Source organism: Sinocyclocheilus rhinocerous, unplaced genomic scaffold (genome assembly GCF_001515625.1).
Source record: "Sinocyclocheilus rhinocerous isolate Xijiao unplaced genomic scaffold, SAMN03320098_v1.1 scaffold579, whole genome shotgun sequence".
NCBI classification, from domain to species: Eukaryota; Metazoa; Chordata; class Actinopteri; order Cypriniformes; family Cyprinidae; genus Sinocyclocheilus; species Sinocyclocheilus rhinocerous.
In genome coordinates this window covers 56,695-77,012 of record NW_015666542.1, presented here as the reverse complement: position 1 = coordinate 77,012, position 20,318 = coordinate 56,695, and the positions used below count along the sequence as shown (strand labels likewise).

Sequence of the window (20,318 nt, the reverse complement as noted above, 5' to 3'; positions counted from 1 at the left end):
AATACTATACCGGTCCGCGATAATATTTTACAAACGTAACCAGTCCGTGGTGTAAAAAAGGTTGGAGACCCCTGTATTAACTCATTCAAAAAGTTTAAAAAAATTCTAAATGCAATGTTATTTTGTCTCTGTTCAAAAGTAATCTCTGAGGTTTTACCATGGTTTCTTCAACCATCTGGAGATTTGGGTCCTAAGACTCAGATGACAGAAATGTCACTAGTCTGTTTAAAAAAAAGTGAACACATATTCTAAAGTTTCAGCTTCATATAAGGCTTTATGAGTCAGTTACAGACTCAGCTGTAGGGTCAACGCTTTTATGTACAAGGGCACTTCTTCCAAAACATGAAAGCATGATGGCATAATATATACAAACACCTAACTGTCAGAGCGCCGTGAGAGGACTGACTCACCTGCCCCATTACTGTGAGGAATAAGACATCATCACCACACCTGCTCTTCAAACAAACAAACTTCAGCTACTGCTATTTCTCAAACAGGTGCAAAGCAAAACATGTAAAAACGTCAGACTATACTCATTTTTCAAAATCTATCAACAAATGCTTTTGAAAATATAAAGACGCCAATAGTCAGGTAGGTGTAGTTGCACAATCCTTGGAAGATAACAACTACAACAACGGAGGATTGAAATAACAAACTTTCTTTTAAAAGCAGAGCTTCATTGCATAAGCAAAGAAACTAAAATTTGTAACTGTTCAAACATATTCAAAGCTAAGCGGTTTTCAAACCCTGTAACACATTCTCTACAAATCCTGAGGCGTTCACCATAGCTTCAACCATGATGCCATTTAAGTCAATAGAGTGATTCATATCTTCATATCTGTTAAAAGGTCACTTCCTCTTTCTTATGGTGTTTATAGGGGAACAGAAAGTGATGAGTGAAAGTCAAAATCATCAAGGGCCATTTCCTGGGTATTTAGTGGAGGAGGATATGCTAGAGAACTGAGACATCTCGCATCATCCTCAGTTAATGCAATAATCTTTAGTATAAACAGATTATCTACTCAAACGCTGATGTGCATATCTCAGTCTAAAAGGTGAGAAAAAAAAAGATGTCTTTGGTTTTTGAACAACCTCACATTCTTTCAACAGCAGCCTAAAAGGAATAGTTCACACAAAAATTACATTTTTGAATGTCCTCATACTCAAATCATCCAAGATGTAGATGAGTTTGTTTTTGCACGGGAATAGACTTAGAGAAATGAAGCATTACATTACTTGCTCACCAATGGACGCTCTGCAGTGAATGGGTGCCGTCAGAATGAGTCCAAACAGCTGATAAAAACATCACATTTATTTTAAACTGTTTTGGACTGTTATAGCTTATAAACAGCGCTTGATCTGTGCAAATTTCTCTCCTGATTCAGAGAAGACGACTGGAAGCAACAGTTTAAAGTAAAAATGTCTTAATTTTGAATTAATTTTTTTACAAACACACAGTTTTTCACTTCACAAGATGTTAACTGATGGACTGGAGTGGTGTGGATTACTTGTGGATTATTGTGATGTTTTTATCAGCTGTTTGGACTCTCATTCTGACGGCACCCATTCACTGCAGAGCATCCATAGCTGAGCAAGTGATGAAATGCTAAATTTCTCCGAATCTGATTAAGAAAGAAACTCATCTACATCTTGGATGGCCTGAGGGTGAGTACATTTTCAGCAAATTTTCATTTTTTTCAAGTTTACTCACATCCTCAATAATATCAAGTCAAAATAAAACTGACCTGTTGCCTTGTCTATTTTCCAATCATTTTGTTAAATCTCACTGCCCAAATACGAGTGTGCGTGCATTTATGCCAACAAAATAAACAGAGGAAAAGCATATCAACTACCATCAATGACAGTAAATAAGCTATTTTGAAAACTCACCCTTTGCTCTTTCCTTTAAACCTTGATAACATTTGCCACCCATGTTGCAATATTTCCAAGCATTTAAAAAAAAAAAAAAAAAAGCACATCAAACATCCTTCAGTTCTTTCTGCATCTTCGTTCCCTAATCTGTGCTGCACTAAAGTTAAAGTCTACGTAATACAAAAGAAAACCCATTTACACTGTAATATAATAGTAGTACTAGTAATTTTGCTTCATTAAAACCAGCATTTAGTGCATCAATTCTAAAAATCCGCTAAATAATTTGGTTTAAACTGCTTAATTGTCATTAAAACAGTATTAGAATAAATTTAAAAAATCATAAATGTGACCCTGGACCACAAAACCAGTCATAAGGGTCAATTTTTCGAAATTGAGATTTATATCTCATATATTATGTTTGTTAGGATAGGACAATATTTGGCTGAGATACAACTATTTGAAAATCTGGAATCTGAGGGTGCAAAAAAATATATATATATTGAGGAAATGGCCTTTAAAGTTGTCCAAATTAAGTTCTTAGCAATGCATATTACTAATCAAAAATTAAGTTTTAATATATTTACAGTAGGAAATTTACAAAATATCCATACAGGCAGGAGTACTGTTGCCACAGCTCCACGAACCTTTCCTCCATCTCATAATTCTACGTCACCAATGTGACAGAAAAAAAATTAAACATGCTAGTCTTTCTGTCGTGATGTCGTGAAGCATCGCAGACGCGGAATCGGTTGTCGTCCACTACGACACACTACACGAGCTGAAACGATGGAATCTTGCGTCCCGACGCCCATTGTCCTTTACGAATCCCCACGACACCCTACGTCAAGCAAATCGTGGCAAAATCAGGCTAAAATCGTGTAGTCTGAACCGGGCATAAAACCCTACACAAATATAAATATAAATGTGTACAATTTTATCTAAACCTGTATAGTTTAAAGGTCCATCTCAAAACTTCTCAAAAGCCTGCCAAGAATGGTGACAGCATGTATTCAGCACAGAATGTACAGATTTTTCTTGGATTCCTACTAACTGCTGACAGTAAACAACGTCCATATGCAGCATAACATCATGCAGATGTTACACATGTTTGAAGGCCTTATCAGTGTTAGTGCATAGAGCGGACAGCAGCTTCTGCACATCACAAGATAGGAAACACATGCTAACATCACCTAATCAGTCTAAATAATCAGCTCAACTTCTGGTGAAAAGCATATGAGGAGGAAACAGTGGCACCAAAACAAATATTTAGGAACTGGATAGTGCACTGGGTAAATTTGGTGTGAATTTTTTCCACAAACACAAAATGAGATCACTTGAGTCAGACACTCATGTGTCAAACTTTCCAAAGGCTTTACCTTTGAAATGCTCATAACCACTGCCTTTTTTAAAACAAGTGTGAAGTGGTTTGCAGGACAGGGGAAATAACTACGTGCAAAAAAAATGATGCTAGGTGCTTCCTCAGATCAACACATTTCTGAGCCATGTGTGCACTGCCTGTTCCACTGAAACTTGAGAACAACAAAGTGTCTTTTTCTTCTTTTCTATTCTGTAAAACACAACAGAATATATTTTAAAAGCGTCACCTTTGTTTTAAACCCCACTGACTCAAACTGCATAGACTAAAAACAGTTTAAAATATCTTCTTTTGTCTTCTGCAGATGAAAGAAAAGTCTTACAGGTTTGGAATGACATATAGGTGAATAAAGGCTGACAGACTTTTACACATTTGAGTAAAATCCTTTGAAGTCAAGGCAGCCAATCCTGCTTCTGGAGAACTACAGTACAGCAGAGTTTAGCTACAAACCTAATCAAACACACCTGAACCAAAGTGATAAGGATTAACTACTACCTAGCAAATTAAAACTATTCTCACTATGCAAAATAGGTTTGTAGTAATTAGCTCAAAACATCTGGTATAACATGATTTGAAGAAATAATCATTACATTGTTACAAATTAAGTTTCACTTATTAAGTTCACAAATAGGTTTCTTGACCTGGAGACCCCCTTCTTATTTTAGATGTCAATACAATATAAATGAGCTGGTGACTTTAATCAGATGTGTAAAATCAAGGTGACATTCAAAATTTGGAATGGACCTTTTTCCACATTTACTGGGTTCTCAGAATTCATCATAGTTGGGTAAACTTCTATTGTAGTGATTTTTACATTCGCAAAAGAAAAACAACATTTTCGAATAATTCAAAATGTTAAAAAATCTTCACCTGTAAAAATGTACATTTTGGTATGCATTTGACTCACCGTGAGCCAAGGAGTTCAAAAGTCCACAATAGGGTTCTATGCCTTTCCCAAAAATAAATAAAATACAGAGAGATTATATTATCAACATCCACACAACAGCATTAACTAGATTTCTGATTTAACTGAATTAATGCCAAGGTAATATAACACAAAGTACAGTGTTATAATTTACATACATTTTATTACAAATGGACACAAACGTTGGTAAATTCATGACAGGGGTGTCCAATCCTGTTCCTGGGAGTTTCGCTCCAACCAACTTTAACACACTTGCCTGGAAGTTTCTAGTAATCCTGAAGACCTTGATTAGCTGGTTCAGGAGTGTTTAATTAGGTCTGGAGCTAAACTCTGCAGGTCAGTGGCCCTTCAGGGACCGGTTTGGACGTCCCAGATTTACGATTTTAATAAACATGAAAATACGTCACCACAGTCTGTGAAAAAGGATAATTTAGGGGGCCTCCAGGACTAGTTTAGTGAAAAACTACCCACTTAAAAAAAAAAAAAAAAAAAGGCAAAACATATGAGTCAACATGCACATTTTGACTCAGAAGCAACAATAATAACTCCTATTTTCAGGGTAGCATGCTTTCGAAAGTAAATATTTGCAACACCTGCAAAAGTTGTGATAAAATTATTTACTTTACAGAATCTATAACTTGATAGATTACTATTTTAATCAAAGTGAGCAACATCAAGAATCAAGGTTTACCTGTCCTCATCCCCATCAATGGGTATAGCCATTCCAAACAGGCTGTTGACAGCAGGTGTGTGAAGCTGCAAGCCCTCGGGATTCAGGGGTTTGATGGCATATTTTCCTATGAGTACAGAGCTCTGGAGCAGCCCGTCGGGCTTCCTCTGGTTCTCCATGGCCTGGGCGACGCCGGTGGGAAACTGGCTAAAGTTAGCGGGGGTCGTCTGCGCACCCAGTCCTTCTAGCGACCCGCCGTGGACTCCCTGAGTCGGATTCTGCGGCGTCTGTTTTGGCATGCTTTGGAGGGCATTAGAGGCACTGGACATAACAGCAGGCACATTTTGCACACCAGGGACCCCAGCAAGGGCGCTGACAGACACGATTACCGCCGGCTGAATGAGCGGCACTGGTGCCTGCTGTACAACAGCTGCAGCCGACACGGTCCCTAGAGCCGTGCTGATGCCTGGCTGCTGTAAAAGCCCCTGAACATGCTCCGGCTGGCTGATGGGAAGCCCTCTGCCGTCCACGGGCTGGGGAACTAATCCAAGCACGTGAGCGGTGCTTCCCGCTGCAGGAGTCATGACAGGTGACGGACCCTGGTTTAACGGGGTCACGAGCGGAAGCGAAGCCACCGAGACCGTCTGGGACTGATTCGATGGAATAACACTCTGATGAATCTGCCCAGGTTTCTGCACCTGTTTGCCTGGGAAAAATGGCTGTGGTTGAGTTGCCAAAGGCATGCTTGGAGATTTGATATGGGTATTCTGGGCTACAAGCCCTAATCCCTGCTGCGAGATGCCTAGGGTTTGTTGCTGAAGCTCCACAGGCGGGTTCGATGGTGCAGATAAGTAGCCACTATCTGTATGAGGTTCTGCTGCAGATGTTGAAGACCCAACATGCACAGCCACCGAACCTCTGGTGACTCCTAATCCGTCCCTGTCCACGCTGTGATCACTTGCGTGTTTAACGCTATCCACAGTCCGGCCAGACGAGGAAGCGTCCGTATCTCGCTCGTAAAACTCGGTGCAAGTCCACCTACCTCTTTTGAAGGGTTCACCTGTGCCATGGTCTAATTTGATGACCCTGAAACGGGAGCTGCAGCTACTTACTGTGGCAGAACTGCTAACTGATGACGTCTGGATGCTGGATGGTGCATTAGATGCAACCGGAGACTGGGAAGATACAGACCCACTGACTGAACGGACAGGTGGGTTTATATGAACCGCACTTTCGTTGCGAGAACCAGGTATGTTTGTTATGGGAGCATCTTGGGTGCTCGCCCCAGATGTTTCGGCCTCGTTATGTAGCGATTCATCCGATAAACTGACATCACACGTCTCCGGCTCGAAATCTCCAGCTTTGGACATGTCGTATATCTCGGATGAGGACATGTCCTCAGTCCTGGGCTCGTCGGGGTCATCAGTGTTGCTGTTGGCCGCCACCTGCGCAGCCTGCGTTACGCTGGTGATCTGAAAACAGCTCTTCTTTTTCGATGGCATTTTAGACATTTTGACAACTTTAAGTGTATCTCAACACGTCAAAGCGCAGCGCACATCTCCAATGTAAGCGTAGCAACGCAATGTATATGAAAATATGTCATGTAACTTTCAGTTAGCGTCACGCTAACGCAAGACTCCCTCAGAGCTCCGTCCTCATCGCGCCATTTTTAGTCCTTTAAATCCTTCAAACTGAAACTCCTGAAGCTCCAAACACAACGACAGCTTTATTCCAGCTGTGTTTAATCCTTCCGAGCCCGTGTGTTTATCCTCCGTGGCCTAAACGAAGGCCATGTCCCGGAGTGAGAGTTTCCCTCAGGCCGCCCTCGCAGTTGAAACTCTCCAGTCGCGGGACTCGCGCGACTCTGAGGCGCCGTCAGTTTTTAGCGCTCTGCCGTCTTCAAAAGCACATATCCTCCGCGAAACACATCGGATAGACATCTTGACACATCGTAACGCATGTTTGCTCTCCGTTTCTGACGTTAACGCAGTCTGTCGGGAGCAGAGTGACGGTTTGTTTGTCAGTCTGTCGGCTGTCAGTGCAGATCTCGAGCTAACGGCTCCGCTTCCTTCGCTCTACACAAGATGGCTACGTAACGCGCGCGCTGCTCTATGGATGGACTGCGCACAAGCGTACGTAACTCAGTCGGGAATAGCAACCACTACGCATTATTCGTGTTTTTTTTTTATTCGTGTTTTTTTTTAAACAAGTGCCAGGGGAAACAAATTCAGACGACATAAATACATTTTCCTAAATGTTTGTATTACTCTTTTTCTTATTAGACTCTCTGATAATGTTATTAATTATTTTAATAATGAATTGATAAAAACAGAAGTTTTATTTTCTACACCAGTGATATTATGAACCGCAAATATATTATATTATATTCATATTTTGTTTCTCTGTCTAGACACAGCTGCTTTATTTACATATCTTACATTTTAGTCTTATTTCCTGTCAAAGGGTCATTTACTTTTGTTGATTGTAGTTGGCTATCATACACGAGGGGATTTTTCAAGTGGTTTTATGTAAATTTTAAAAACCAGACTGGACACAACCAAATAGGTTTGTTGCTAGTTATGGTGGAAACAAAAATGATTTTATAATATTGAACAGGCTTGCTATGCCACCTTTAACAGACATTTTAACAGAATATTAGACATTGCAGGAAATGTATATTTATATGTATATATGTATATATATATGTGTGTGTGTGTGTGTGTGTGTGAGAGTGAGTGAGTGAGTGTGTGTGTGTGTGTGTGTGTGTGTGTGTGAGAGTGAGTGAGTGAGTGTGTGACATTAAGAGGCTATACGGTCTTTAGCGTCATTAGTGTGCCCATCTCCCACGTCGGTTGTTGCCGGGTCAGGTCCTGTTTGGAGCAAACCAGACACATGAGTGCCGTGACCAGTGTTGGGGAAAGTTACTTTTGAAAGTAATGCATTACAATATTGCGTTACTCCATAAAAAAGTAACTAATTACGTTACTTGGTTACTTTTTATGGAAAGTAATGTGTTACGTTACTTTTGCGTTACTTTTTAAATCTGGACAGGGCTTGGCTTGTTTGTTTTTAAAATAAAAAGTTCTATTTTTGGCAAATATAAAAGCCTTTTCACACCAAAAGTGAAAGGAATAAGCCTCAGGCTGAAGGGAAAGTAAATTTGCGTCCGTACAGTAGAATGCAGAAGAAGACATTTCAGCACACTTCAGCAATAAAAAAAGACACAAATGTTCGTCTAGAGTAACTTGTGCTTATTAGTATGCTTGAACTGAATCATCGAAGGTCAGAAGCAAAGACATTGGTTAATAGAACGGGATTAAATACATAAAGGATATTCGTGTTGTTTAACATTTAATTATTGCAGGTTTGCGTCATATTCTGAGTTGCATTATTTTTATTCATTTTGAGGAATACTGAATCTGTGTGTGTTTTTTGTGAGTGAGATGAATTAATGCATATTTTTCATTTTGAGGAATTCTGAATCTGTGTGTGTTTTTTGTGAGTGAGATGAATTAATGCATATTCATATTTATTGTAGAACTACAGTAACATCTGATTTCTCTCAACATGGGGACAGGAGAGCTGTCAATCAATAACTTGGAAAAAAAAGTAACTTGCGTCAGATATTCTTTTGTAAATTAAAAAGTAATGCGTTACTTTACTAGTTACTTGAAAAAAGTAATCTGATTACGTAACTCTCGTTACTTGTAATGCGTTACCCCCAACACTGGTTCTATCTTTTTTTATTATTTTTACTTAATGCATAACAATTGATTTATTTAGTGAATTTTTACCTATAGTCATGCGTTCAAGTGTTTCTAGCAAAATCATGTTACAAAACACAGTTTCTTCTTTGTTTAGCCTTTCGGTAAAAGTTCACGCAGGGGGCGAGAAGGAATGCAGCTAGTGTAGACAGAAACATCTTCGCTGGAGTTTGTTTATTAGTTTAGCTCATTATTTTAGGCATGAGTCTATTCCGATAAGTAAGGGAGGCTGTGTTTGTTTAGCTTTTGAGTTTGCCCAATCCAAACAGCAGTGGAAAGTGCACTACATACTGAGAGAAATACTTGCCAAGCTTTTTATATTAGAAAACTCTGATGCAGCTTTCTGAAAACCGGTTGATTTCGTAATAGTAGATCCTGAAAGAGATGATTAGGCCTACAGTTGTTTATAAAAACTCAAAATATCAACAAAATCGCTTCGGAATTCAGAGTGTCACTCAGAAGTTACACAACATATGATTGTTTATTGTATTTGCTTCGGTCCCGTGGTGAATGGGACACGCTTGTTATTTTAGCTGGCTGCATTTATGTGTCCAAGTACTAAAACCAGTTTGCATTTTAAAATACTTTGAGGGCTTTGAATCAATAGTCTGAAGACAGGTGCTATTTGTCATGTCCAGACATAGAGACGGTCTTTGTTTTCATGGGCTGGACGCTGCGTGAACACACTCTGCGGTTTCGTCCAGTTCATACAGCTTTTCCGAGATATAAAAAAGGCTTTGAGGGAATTTCTCTAAATTTAATATTTAAACGGGAAGTTGCTTTTTTTTTGAGAGAGAGAGAGAGTTTGTGAGAACAGTCAGGTTCATTCTGGCTTGTAGTAGCCGAAGTAGGTAAATCTGGACTTGAAGAAAATATACTCGTGTTGTAAGCTGTGTTATGGTATCAGTATCAGGATTTTGACTTCGATGTGTCAGTAGTGTAAACTTTTGAATGAAAGATTTTGAGAGGGTTTGGTTCTGTGGTTGTAAACAGTGTTGGAAGTATAACACACTGTAAGTAACGTGAGTTATAATGAGATTTTTCCAAGTAACTACACTCTAAAAAATGCTGGGTTAAATACAACCCAGTGCTCGGTAAAATAGGGACAAACCCAGCAATTGGGTTGTTTTGACCCAGCGGTTGGGTTACTACCCAGAAGGCTGGGTTAAACATTTAACCCAACCGCTGGAACAAAACAGCAAAATTGCTGGGTTTGTCCCTATTTTACCCAGCACTGGGTTGTATTTAACCCAGCATTTTTTAGAGTGTAGAAAAGTAATACATTACTTTTTAATTTACAATGAAATATCTGAGTTACTTTTTCAAATAAGTAATGCATGTTGCTTTTTTATTAACTTTTTTTTTATGGAGTAGCGCAATATTGTAATGCATTACTTTTAAAAATAACTTTTCCCAACACTGGTTGTAAACATCCCGTACATGTGCTGAAACCATGTTTTTGAGAAGAAGTCCAAGTCAAATTTCATGCCTTTCCAGGCCAAGCCAAGACTCAGATGCCTTCTGGTTAGTTTTAAAAACCTACCAAAAACGTGTACGATTTCTAGGGTTTTCTTTGTTCATTTCCTAAGTCAAGTCACAAGTTGATTCCAGGTCTCCAGTTTCATAGATTGACATAAAAACGGTGTCAGTGTAAACATAAAATTACAATAAAAGCATAACATTTGTAAGTCATATATGTACCTTTGGAAAGGTTCACTGAACTGATATGTGAGGAGACACTTGAAAAAGAGAGTGATTTATTATAGGTCAAAGAAACAAATCAATTCATTCTTGAAGTTGTTGACATTGGTTACAATTTTCTCCTCTCAGCTGGTGCATTAGCTATGCACGTCTTCTCAAGTTAGTATCTTATATGTCTTGTGTATATTGGCCTTACCTTTATTGCACAATGAAGGCTGTGCAAGACTCCTTGTGAGTAAACATGACTTATTTTTTTTATTCACAAAAACTAAATCTCTCAGTATGTGAATTTTTGCTTTTAAAATGACAATATCACATTTTTGTGATAGCGGTTGGGTAAACAGGTGAACACAATACAAATTTTAGTTGGGCAACTCTGAGTTTTGAATGTTATGTGATTAATATTTTAACTAATTTTTTTAATTCTCAAATTGTTGTTTACAACATATTTTGTTTAGAGATACTTTATGCTACTTTATTACTTCATGTAACATTTTTGCTCTTTCGTGAACTATTTTTGGGCTTCATAATTGTTTTACTTCTAACATAACCGAAAATAGCACTAATCTGTATTTATATCAATACAAACCTAATCCACAAGAGGTCGCTAGCGCAGCATAGATACAATCGGGCATAATTTTGTGCTTGTGATCATTCAAGCACGTCTTATGTAGCTTGTTAATCTAAATTGAACAAAACGTTTTGCTTTCGTTAAGTTAATATGAGTAACACAAATATGAAACATGTCAACTAGTCTACTTGGTAAATACTTGCACTGCATGTGTTCGAGCTTCTGGGAAATTACTGCATTTTGTATTTTCTGCTGTCACTTTTGTAAATATCCCGTCCAAAATATCTGCGCATTTCTGCGAGAGAGTGCTCAAGAGTTGTACTAGAAATCTCCTGAATGCTGCTTTAGTTGTATCTCTCTGCACTAGGCTACTAACAATAACATGGACACTGTTTTTGTGCCAGCCAATAATATGCAAAAATGAAATTGAGACACTTTTAATAAAACGTCTGCTGAATTAATAAGTGTAAAAATATGTATCTATCAACTGTTTTTAAAAAATATACCTAGAAATAAAATTATCTATTTTCTGGCTTCTGAAGAGGAGTCTTAATGCAGAGAAATTAATGCTGCTCAGAGGTGGAATGAATGCATTTACACAGCAATTACAACTGTCTATTGTTATACTAGAGGCTGAGAGCAGGCATAATTTAATCTGGCTTTTATGCAGCATTATGTCTTGACACCGAATTTTGAGCCGGCACAGAGCAGCCTTAACTTGGCTGTGTAAAGTCACCTTATGAATATGAATTTTTCAATGGCATTACGTGATTTGTCCACAAGAGGTCGGAAGAGGCTATGAATTATGTGGTGATAAACACCAAATCCGAACGATTTAATGTAGTCAAACTGATAAATGCATTTTATCAGGTTTCATTATGTCAGTTTTGGATGTTATATACACGTACATACAGACACATATGTGATGTTGCTACATAATTTCTTCCAAAATCCCCCTGTGATCCGACCCGACCAGATACCTTATTCCCCGACTGTGTAGCAACTCAAATTTTATCAAATGTTATTTGATCTCACCCAAAAATATCACTGACTTGGTGAGGTGTTGCAGCTAAAATGAATCACTGCTGTCACGAGTACTGAGGAGCTTTAATAAAAACTGTTTGGACGAAAATACTCGAGAGAGTGTAAAATAAATAAATAAATAAAATAAAAACAGATGACAGGCAAAGTTCTGGATCTACAAAAAAAAAAAAGGAATCAAGCCGCTTCAGAGAAAGGCCAACATTAGGTCACATCTGGAGTTTGTTTTTTGCCATGTGACAAAACCAGAGATCTTTTGAAACCGCTTTTGATGTGAATAACACTGAACTTTTGGTCCTGAAAGCAAAGTGAAACGTGCGGTGCAAACCAAAAGTAAACTGAAATAGTAGTCCCAGCATCATGGGTAAAAATGTATTGTTGTTTCTTACATATACTGCACACATTAACTAACTTTGTCACACAAAACGTGGCTTCTAAACGCTCATGCACACTAGCGTCCAATCAGAACCCGTATTAATCCGCGCATACGGCTTTGTTCTAATGGACCGCAGCCTAAGCGCGCCTGCGCGGAGGGATATTTGAGGGACTACACCCAGAGCTTCCATTCAGCCGGGACTCTACTGCTCAAACTCTCATTAGAGAAGGGGGCGTGCGGGACATCCAGATACACAGTAACCGCGCGAAACTGCCAGTCCCGTCTTTTTAAGGATAGCTTGTGAGCGTTTGAAAGCCGAAGGCAAGTATGTCGTCGTGGCAGAGCTACGTGGATAACCTGATGTCGGATGGCTGCTGCCAGGACTCCGCCATTGTTGGGTGCAACTCAGACTCTAAATACGTGTGGGCAGCGCAGGAGGGGGGCACGTTCGTAAACATCACGGTAAATACGCGTTATGAACTGCACTCTTTATGCTGCCTTTAGTGGAGGGCTGAAAACTGTGGCTGTGTTTTAATAACTAGTACGCTGCCTACCTAGACCGCATGTTTGGTCAGCACAGGCGCGGAGTCGGAGTGCGGCTCTAAACCGCGTTTAATTTGGAATTAGCGCCAAAAAGGAAGCTCGATTTAAAATAAAGCGGGATTTTAAACGCCTTGGCGTAGAACGCGCCAAAATGCTGCTGGAACTCTGCAGCGCTGTCTTTTTAGGAGACTCCCAAGGGGTTGGAACACGGCCATGGTTTCGATCAACCTGTCAGCCAGTTTATTAGAAATCCAGGGCCCGATCAGCTTGAATGGGAGTGAAAGCTAACACATACTGGCTGCTAGCTGACTAAACAAAACATAATTTGGAGATATTTTTGTTCACCCAGGATGAGTGTGTTTCGATTTCTTGCGCCTTTACTTATTTGGGCTAAGTCTGTCACTAGAACATCTAGGTTAGCTGGTTGTATTCGGCCAATATATGTAAAAATAATTATTGTGCTGTTAAAACTCAAGTGTCGAGCGTTAAAAGTCCGTGTTGAGGTGGTGCAAAGACTTAAAGTTTCAGTCATAAAGAGGGAGGTGTTGTTAGTGCAAACAGGCCGATGCGATCAAGCGGTCAGATTCGAAAACCACCAGACTGACGTTACGTTACGTGCGTGAACATACGCGTCATTCAGCCGCGGATTGTGCGTAACGTCATTCCAGAATACGGGATCCTCACAGTACCTGCCCTCTTCCCGTTGTCCAAGATGGCGCTCCATAAGTGGTGTTTAATAAATCTAACAACAGCCTTATTTGTCACACTGACCTTTATTTCCCCCAAGCTTAATGTGGTGCCTTCAGTTGCTGCTTGTAAGTCTACTTTGGGATATGTAGGGGTAAACATTCGTTTTACATTTTTATTAACAGGTTTATAGGGATAGTTCACCCAAAATTCTTTTAAATTCTTTTAACTCCATTACTCGCCTTCGTGTTCTTTCATACCTGTAAGATGTGATTTATTGTATGAACAAAAAACACAAACATTTCTCAGAATATCATTGTGTTCTACTACAGAAGAAAGATGGACGTGTAGGTTAGGAAATACATGAGAGTGAATAAATAATGACACGATTTTCATTTTTGGTGAACTACAGCAACAGATGTACAACTCGCATATTTAAAGGGTTAGTTCACCCCAAAATGAAAATTGTCATAATTTACTCAAATTCAAGTTGTTCCAGGCTTGTATCAGTTTCTTTCTTATGTTGAACACAAAAAAAAGGATATTTTGAAGAATGTTGGTAACCAAACAGTTGACATCCATTGTATTTATTTTCCATACTGTGGAAGTCAATGGCTACCGTCAACTTGGTTACTAACATTCTTCTTTTGTGTAGAATACAGAGAAAAGAAACCCATACAGGTTTTGAACAACTTGAAGGTGAGTAAATTTTCCATTTTGGGTGAAATGTCCCTTTAAGATTTTATAGTAGTGTATATTGCAAGATTCATTTGGTTATGGAAAACCTGGAAGTATTTGGAAAGTTTGTTTTAAGGTCAGGAAATTTAACGAACGTTAACCATAGTCATACACTTCTTTTGTGAATTCACTTCTAAAATATTCCATCAGCTAGAAATTGGTACTTTTGATGAGAGTAATAATGTCTACAACAAGATTTTGAAAAAAATCCTTATCCAGAAATCGTAAAAGACTGGAAAAGTCTTGAGAATTCAGGTGTGGGAATCCTTATATTGGATGTTTACTGCAGTGCTATAGGAATATGCATCTATTAAGGACTGTTGTAATGGATTTACTGTATGAAATTAGATTGACAAAGATTTGCAAATAAGTTATTTATAATAATTCCGTAAGTTGAAAGTTTTTGAGGATCAAAAGGACCAGATTCTGGTTGTAAGGCGTTTCGGTGTAGTTCATCTAAAAAACTATCATCTCATCACCCTCGTGTTGTTTCAAACCTGCATGACCTCTTGCGTTAAAGCTTGACCGCCTCTGTCAGTCATACGGGTTTGGACTGACAGTAAAAGCAGTAGGTTTTTCCTCTTAGTTTCCTGAATTGACAGAGAAAGGAATGAGGTATGAGTTCAAAAAGGCTTCATGAAGTTCAAGGCTGTGTCTATCGCCATGCAAGCGCCTCCAGACCTCACTGGAAATAGCATCGGCTCGCTGATTCTCACCAAAGAGTAGCTGCTTTTAGTTTTATGTGGTTTGGCCTTAGGGGAAAACGGCTCGGTAGATTCATAGTGGGCCAGTACAAACAAAGCTACTGTGATGCAGTCCAAATGACAATGAAACGAATAAGAAAACTGCACGTTCAGGCTTGATCAGTGCTGGCATTTGACACGTAAAACCGTTGTTTAATGTGATTACTGCATTCCAGTTTGAGGGTTAGGCAGAATGTTTCCCAGATATGTAGTGTTGTAGAAGTCCTTCCTTTTAAGGACGATGGTACAAATCTGCTATGCTTTTATCATGCTCCAGAAATATCCTTTGAAAATTGTAGAGTACTCTAAAAATAAATATCCATATTTGCTGTTTAATGATCAAACTGGAGCATTTGTAGTCGGATGTAGTTTGGCTGTGTGAATATCAATGATGTTTTCATTGTTTTTGGAAGACTGTTAATCAGAATTGATTAGCTGTTGGGTTGTCCAGTGATTAGCTGAGTAAAAGTGTGGTCACATTTCCTGGAATTGGCGAATTTTCAAAGTCAAAAATAGAGTAATTTCAAAAGAAATCTGTGTGATTGGGAATTTTGCTGTAAGCCCAAAGTATACTTCGTTTTTGTACGCGTACACTAGCGCATGCGTACAGTCATGTAGCTTTTCAAAGTATACTCCGTTTGATAGTACGCGCAAACACAGGCGGTCGACACCTGTGTTTAAACTATTTAATCTTTGTCCAGTGCACTATTTTTATCCAGGTATGATCGATTAAAAATATATATTTTTACCCATTTAAACCAAAGTTGTCTGTTGTTGTCACAGTCTCCACTATTTTGTTGTTGTTGTTTCATCTCTTTGTTTTAGTTTTCTACTGTGAAATAATGGCCCGGGCCAGTGTTGCCACCTTGTGGAACAACTGATTACTGCAAAACAAATTTAATGCGTGTGTCACCTGGTTACAAAAATCGGGTGCTGTGCGTACAGTACGCGCATACTATTCTTTTGACAAAATGTGCGTCACGCACAGTATGTGAAACCTTGCATATGCGTAAAAACTAGGGCTGCACGATTAAATCGCATGCGATATTTAACGCGCATCTTGTCAGAAAGCCGGTTCGCGCAGCTCGTCAGTGAACAACGGCTCTGTATAGTTAATTCTGCTCAATGTGAAAGCATGCACGTGATGGAGATTTACCGCTGATTACAGAACTGGCTTTCTGACAAGATGCGCGTTAAATATCGCATGCGATTTATCGTGCAGCCCTAGTAAAAACTGAGTTATACTTTGGGCTTCAGGGTTAAAGTTTTCCTTGTTCAAACTTGGCGTCAAATTCGAGTTGGGTGCGGTCAACGTAAAGGTGCGGTCAACATTTATCATTGCTCAGCGAAATTTAGTGGACGAAATCCAATCATTTCAATAGCAATCTGCACGTTTGGGAATTTTGCGCAAAGCTGAAAGATTTCCCCCCACAGATGGGTTCAAGTTGGTCATATTTGACACATTTATTGCTGCTCAGCAAAATTTTGTGGGTGAAATCCAGTCATTTCAATAGGAATCTGCATAATTGTGAATTTTGCCTAAATTTTCCCAGACAATTTCCGAACGCAAATTTTCAAAATAAGTAAGTAATTCGCTGCACTGACCAACAGAAAGCTGATTGGTTTGAAAGTGACTTTGGTGTGAAATGTGCTTGAACATCGCTACACTATTGACATTAGACTTTTATTTCCTGCAAAATGTAGGCTAGCTAATTTGACACATTTACTGTTACTCAGCAGAATTTTGTGGGCAAAGTCCAGTCATTTCAACAGTAATCTGCAAGAATGGGAATTTTGTGCAAAGCCAAAAGATTTGCCCACACAGATTTCGCATTGTTTTTTTGGTCATGTGATTTAATCGCATTAACCAATAGAAAGCTAATTCGTTTGAAAGTGACTTTGGTGTGAGATATGTTTGAAACATTGCTATGCTTTTGACAATGGACCTTTATTTTATGCAAAATTTAGCTAATTTGACATTCATTGTTGCTCAGCATAATTTTGATGGTGATTTCAATAGGAGTCTGCATGATTGGAAACTTTTCCCAACAGATTTCACAGTGGCCTCAAGTTGGTCTTGCAAATTCGCAGCAGTGACCAACAGAAAGCTGATTGGTTTAAAAGTGACTTTGGTGTGAGATGTTTGAAACATTGCAACACTATTGATAGTGGATCTTTATTTTAAGCAAAATTTCACTAATTTGACATCCATTGTTGCTCAGCAAAATTTTCGGGGTGAAATCCAGCCATTTCATTAGGAGTATGCACTATTGGGAATTTTGTGCAAAGCCGAAAGATTTCCCCACGCAGATTTAGTAATCATTCAAGTTGGTCATGCAAATTCGCCACATTGATCAACCAAAAGCTGATTGGTTTGATAGAATCCAAACATTGCTACATTGAAAACAGACCTTTTTTGCCCGCAAAATTTTACTTATTTTCACACATTTTGTGGGCAAAATCCAGTTATTTCAATGGGGGCAAAATTCCCCTCACAAATTTTTTTATTGGGTTCAAATTGGTCACGTGAATATGCTATGTTGACCAACAGAAAGCTTCTTGGTTTCAAAGTGTTAATTTGTACATCACTTCCACAATGTGACTATTGACATACGTCACTATTGACAATGTACGTTTTTGTTTGTGAAATTTTGCCAATATTTCACTGATGTGACCGCAGCTTTATCAACACTACATGAAAACAAAAACTGAGTTGTCAGGCAGATTTCATAAAAAATAAAAATAAAGGTTAAAGTCGTGTCTAGGCCAGGTGTTTCCAACAGCTGCTAATTTGTCTTTTCACTCTAAAAGTAAACATTGTGCACAAAACCGCTAGTTTTAACTGACTAGCCCACTATATTTAACTTATCTTTTTGTTGTGTTCTTAATGACTCATTGATGTTCAAAGTGCATGATGACATTTCTATGACTTTGTATCTTTAGTTTATCTAAAATGATATGCATGGATCTCTCCATAAATTATCATGCTCATCTAACCGCCTACCTGCATTTGGTGGTTCATTAATCCATATTAAAATGTAAAAGACTAGACAAGAAGAAACAGTTCCACATTTAATATTGTTTTATTTTTTTTTAACACCAGCCCACAGAAATCGACGTCCTAGTAGGAAAAGACAGAGAAGGTTTTTTCACCAACGGCCTGACCTTAGGTTCAAAGAAGTGCTCAGTTATCCGAGACAGCCTCCTAGTCGACAATGATTGGACAATGGACATAAGGACAAAGAGTCAAGGAGGAGAAGCCACGTACAACATCACTGTCGGCAAAGCAGCCAAAGGTACTAGTCTAAGAACTTATGTTTCTCACAAATATCTTTTATCAGTAAAACTTCCATTTTAAAAAAAATTTTTTTTTAGTATTAATAGATGAATAATAATGCAGATGTCAACCTTTCCTCAATATATCTTTCCTATATAACACCGGAGTCTGACAGAAACACATTAGGCATATTTCTTTTTAACTGTGGTGGGGAAAACAACAACAACAACGTTTGTCAGGCGTCTACATTGTCATCTGAGGAGATTACAAAGATTAAACCAGTGTTTTTTAAACTCTAAAACATGAAAATGTGGAGTTATCCGCTTTTGCTATAAAACAAACGTTCAATATGAAAAAACATACTTTCAATGAACTTTAATTTTGTAAGTTACCTGGATTTGTTTCAGTTATCATTACTTAATCAAAACAACCCAACTGCAGTTTGATTGACATTACTTGGAATGCGCAATAAAAAAAACGTGATTTCTGAAAATAAATAAAAATGGACTTCTGTTTTTGCAAATGAACTCTTCATATACACACTGTAGTGAGGAAAATGTAATGCAAAAATCCTAATAGACTGAAAAATAATCCTAATTTTGCCTGAAATATATATAGCCTGAGCCTTTCTTTGAGAATCTTGCTTTTACCAATGTGGGTTTTCGACACCGTTTTTTGCAAAGGAATGCAGCGTTTTATTCTAGCTAGTGATTTTAGAGCGTCTCGGTTGATCACGAGACTTGAGCTCAGGTGTTCAGGAAGTTTCTGGGACCTGTCCAGGTACATTCCCTCTCACATGCATGTGTGTTTCTGCTACTCTCACACACATCTGGGCTCCGTCGCTCGGTAAAATGTGAGAGGATTTCCTGTTTCCTGAAATAAAGTGTTCCTTCATGAATCAATCTCTTTCTTATAGCTCATGGCATGTATTGAGGAGAGGAACTAAACTTGCCTTTCCTGCTTGAATTGCATGAATCACATGCTACAATCTATTTCTCTAACACTTAGTGCTAATCAACACTTTCTGGAAATCCACATCTATATCTCCAGATGAATATACTAGTTGTTTGGTCATTGCTAAACTTAAATGGTAACATTGTAAGAAGGTTCATTATTCTACAGCGCTGTTGAATTCTTGATTCTGATTGGCTGACAGGCATTATAAGGTGTTGAACTGTGATTAACTGCATTACAGTTCCCGATCACTTTGCCAAATTATTTCAGCTATTTCCAAGAGCCCTACGGCCTGCAACAGCAAAAGAACCAGGAAAAAAACAGCAGTGTAAAAATAGCTTTAAATATTTCCATAAAGGCAAGATGTGCAAGGAAGTAGTATGTGTGAGTGTTTTAAGGATGAAAAATATAATGTATTGAGAGGAAAAACTTGGAAATCTTTGGTAATCGTGGTACAAGCAGGATAATGGATGATAAATTAGTGCCGCATTACCACCTCAGATGTGCATTAATTTTTAATAATTCAGCGGCCCGTCGTCAACCATTACTTAAGAGTAATTATATAATTAAGCAGATTTTTGATTAGCATAACATCTGATCCAGTGTGTAGCTTATACTGGCCAAAAAAAAGGGAAATTAATTTATTAATGAAATTGATGAGACCACAAAAATAGCACACAACTCTTAAAAACAAAGTTGAACTATTATTAGTTATTAAAGTGTTATCAATAGTAGCTAAATGAAGGTATTTCCTCTAGGCTGCAGTCTCACTCTGCATGCATGTCATCTCTATCTCTTTCTGCTTTTTATTCTGTCCTATCTGGCCTCGTTGGTCTTGGTTTGGCTTTTTTCCAGAGCTGGGATTTTCCTGTCCTCTTAACTTCCTCTCTCTGTCTTTTTCTTTCAGTCTTGGTTCTTGTAATGGGCAAAGAAGGGGTCCACGGCGGCGGCCTGAATAAGAAGGCATATTCAATGGCAAAATACTTGAGAGATTCAGGGTTCTAGCTTTTTTTTTTTCTTGATCAAGTAGTGAAATTTAGGGAGAAAAAAAAAACAAGTCACCCACGTTCCCAAAATAAGC

General features: G+C 38.5%; 2 protein-coding genes across 7 annotated transcripts in view; one reads left to right on the top strand and one right to left on the bottom strand.

The window, feature by feature from the left end:
• Positions 1-6,927, bottom strand: part of LOC107732673 (TSC22 domain family protein 2-like) — a 32,232-nt gene extending 25,305 nt beyond the window's left edge. For 2 of the 4 annotated variants that reach the window (XM_016544080.1, XM_016544077.1), the window contains exon 1: positions 4,864-6,927. In XM_016544080.1, coding sequence (XP_016399566.1) covers positions 4,864-6,353 — 1,490 coding nt within the window. In that variant the 5' untranslated portion in view covers positions 6,354-6,927. Of the gene's footprint in view, positions 1-2,798; positions 3,440-4,682; positions 4,766-4,863 lie in introns of those variants that run through there. The other 2 variants (XM_016544078.1, XM_016544079.1) reach the window with 2 other exon arrangements.
• A 5,515-nt stretch (positions 6,928-12,442) lies between these two features.
• Positions 12,443-20,318, top strand: part of pfn2b (profilin 2b) — a 10,377-nt gene continuing 2,501 nt past the window's right edge. The window contains exons 1-3 of one of the 3 annotated variants that reach the window (XM_016544083.1): positions 12,443-12,757; positions 18,110-18,302; positions 20,145-20,299. In XM_016544083.1, the coding sequence (XP_016399569.1) occupies positions 12,623-12,757; positions 18,110-18,302; positions 20,145-20,242 (426 nt within the window). In that variant the 5' untranslated portion in view covers positions 12,443-12,622 and the 3' untranslated portion in view covers positions 20,243-20,299. Of the gene's footprint in view, positions 12,758-18,109; positions 18,303-20,144; positions 20,300-20,318 lie in introns of those variants that run through there. The other 2 variants (XM_016544082.1, XM_016544081.1) reach the window with 2 other exon arrangements.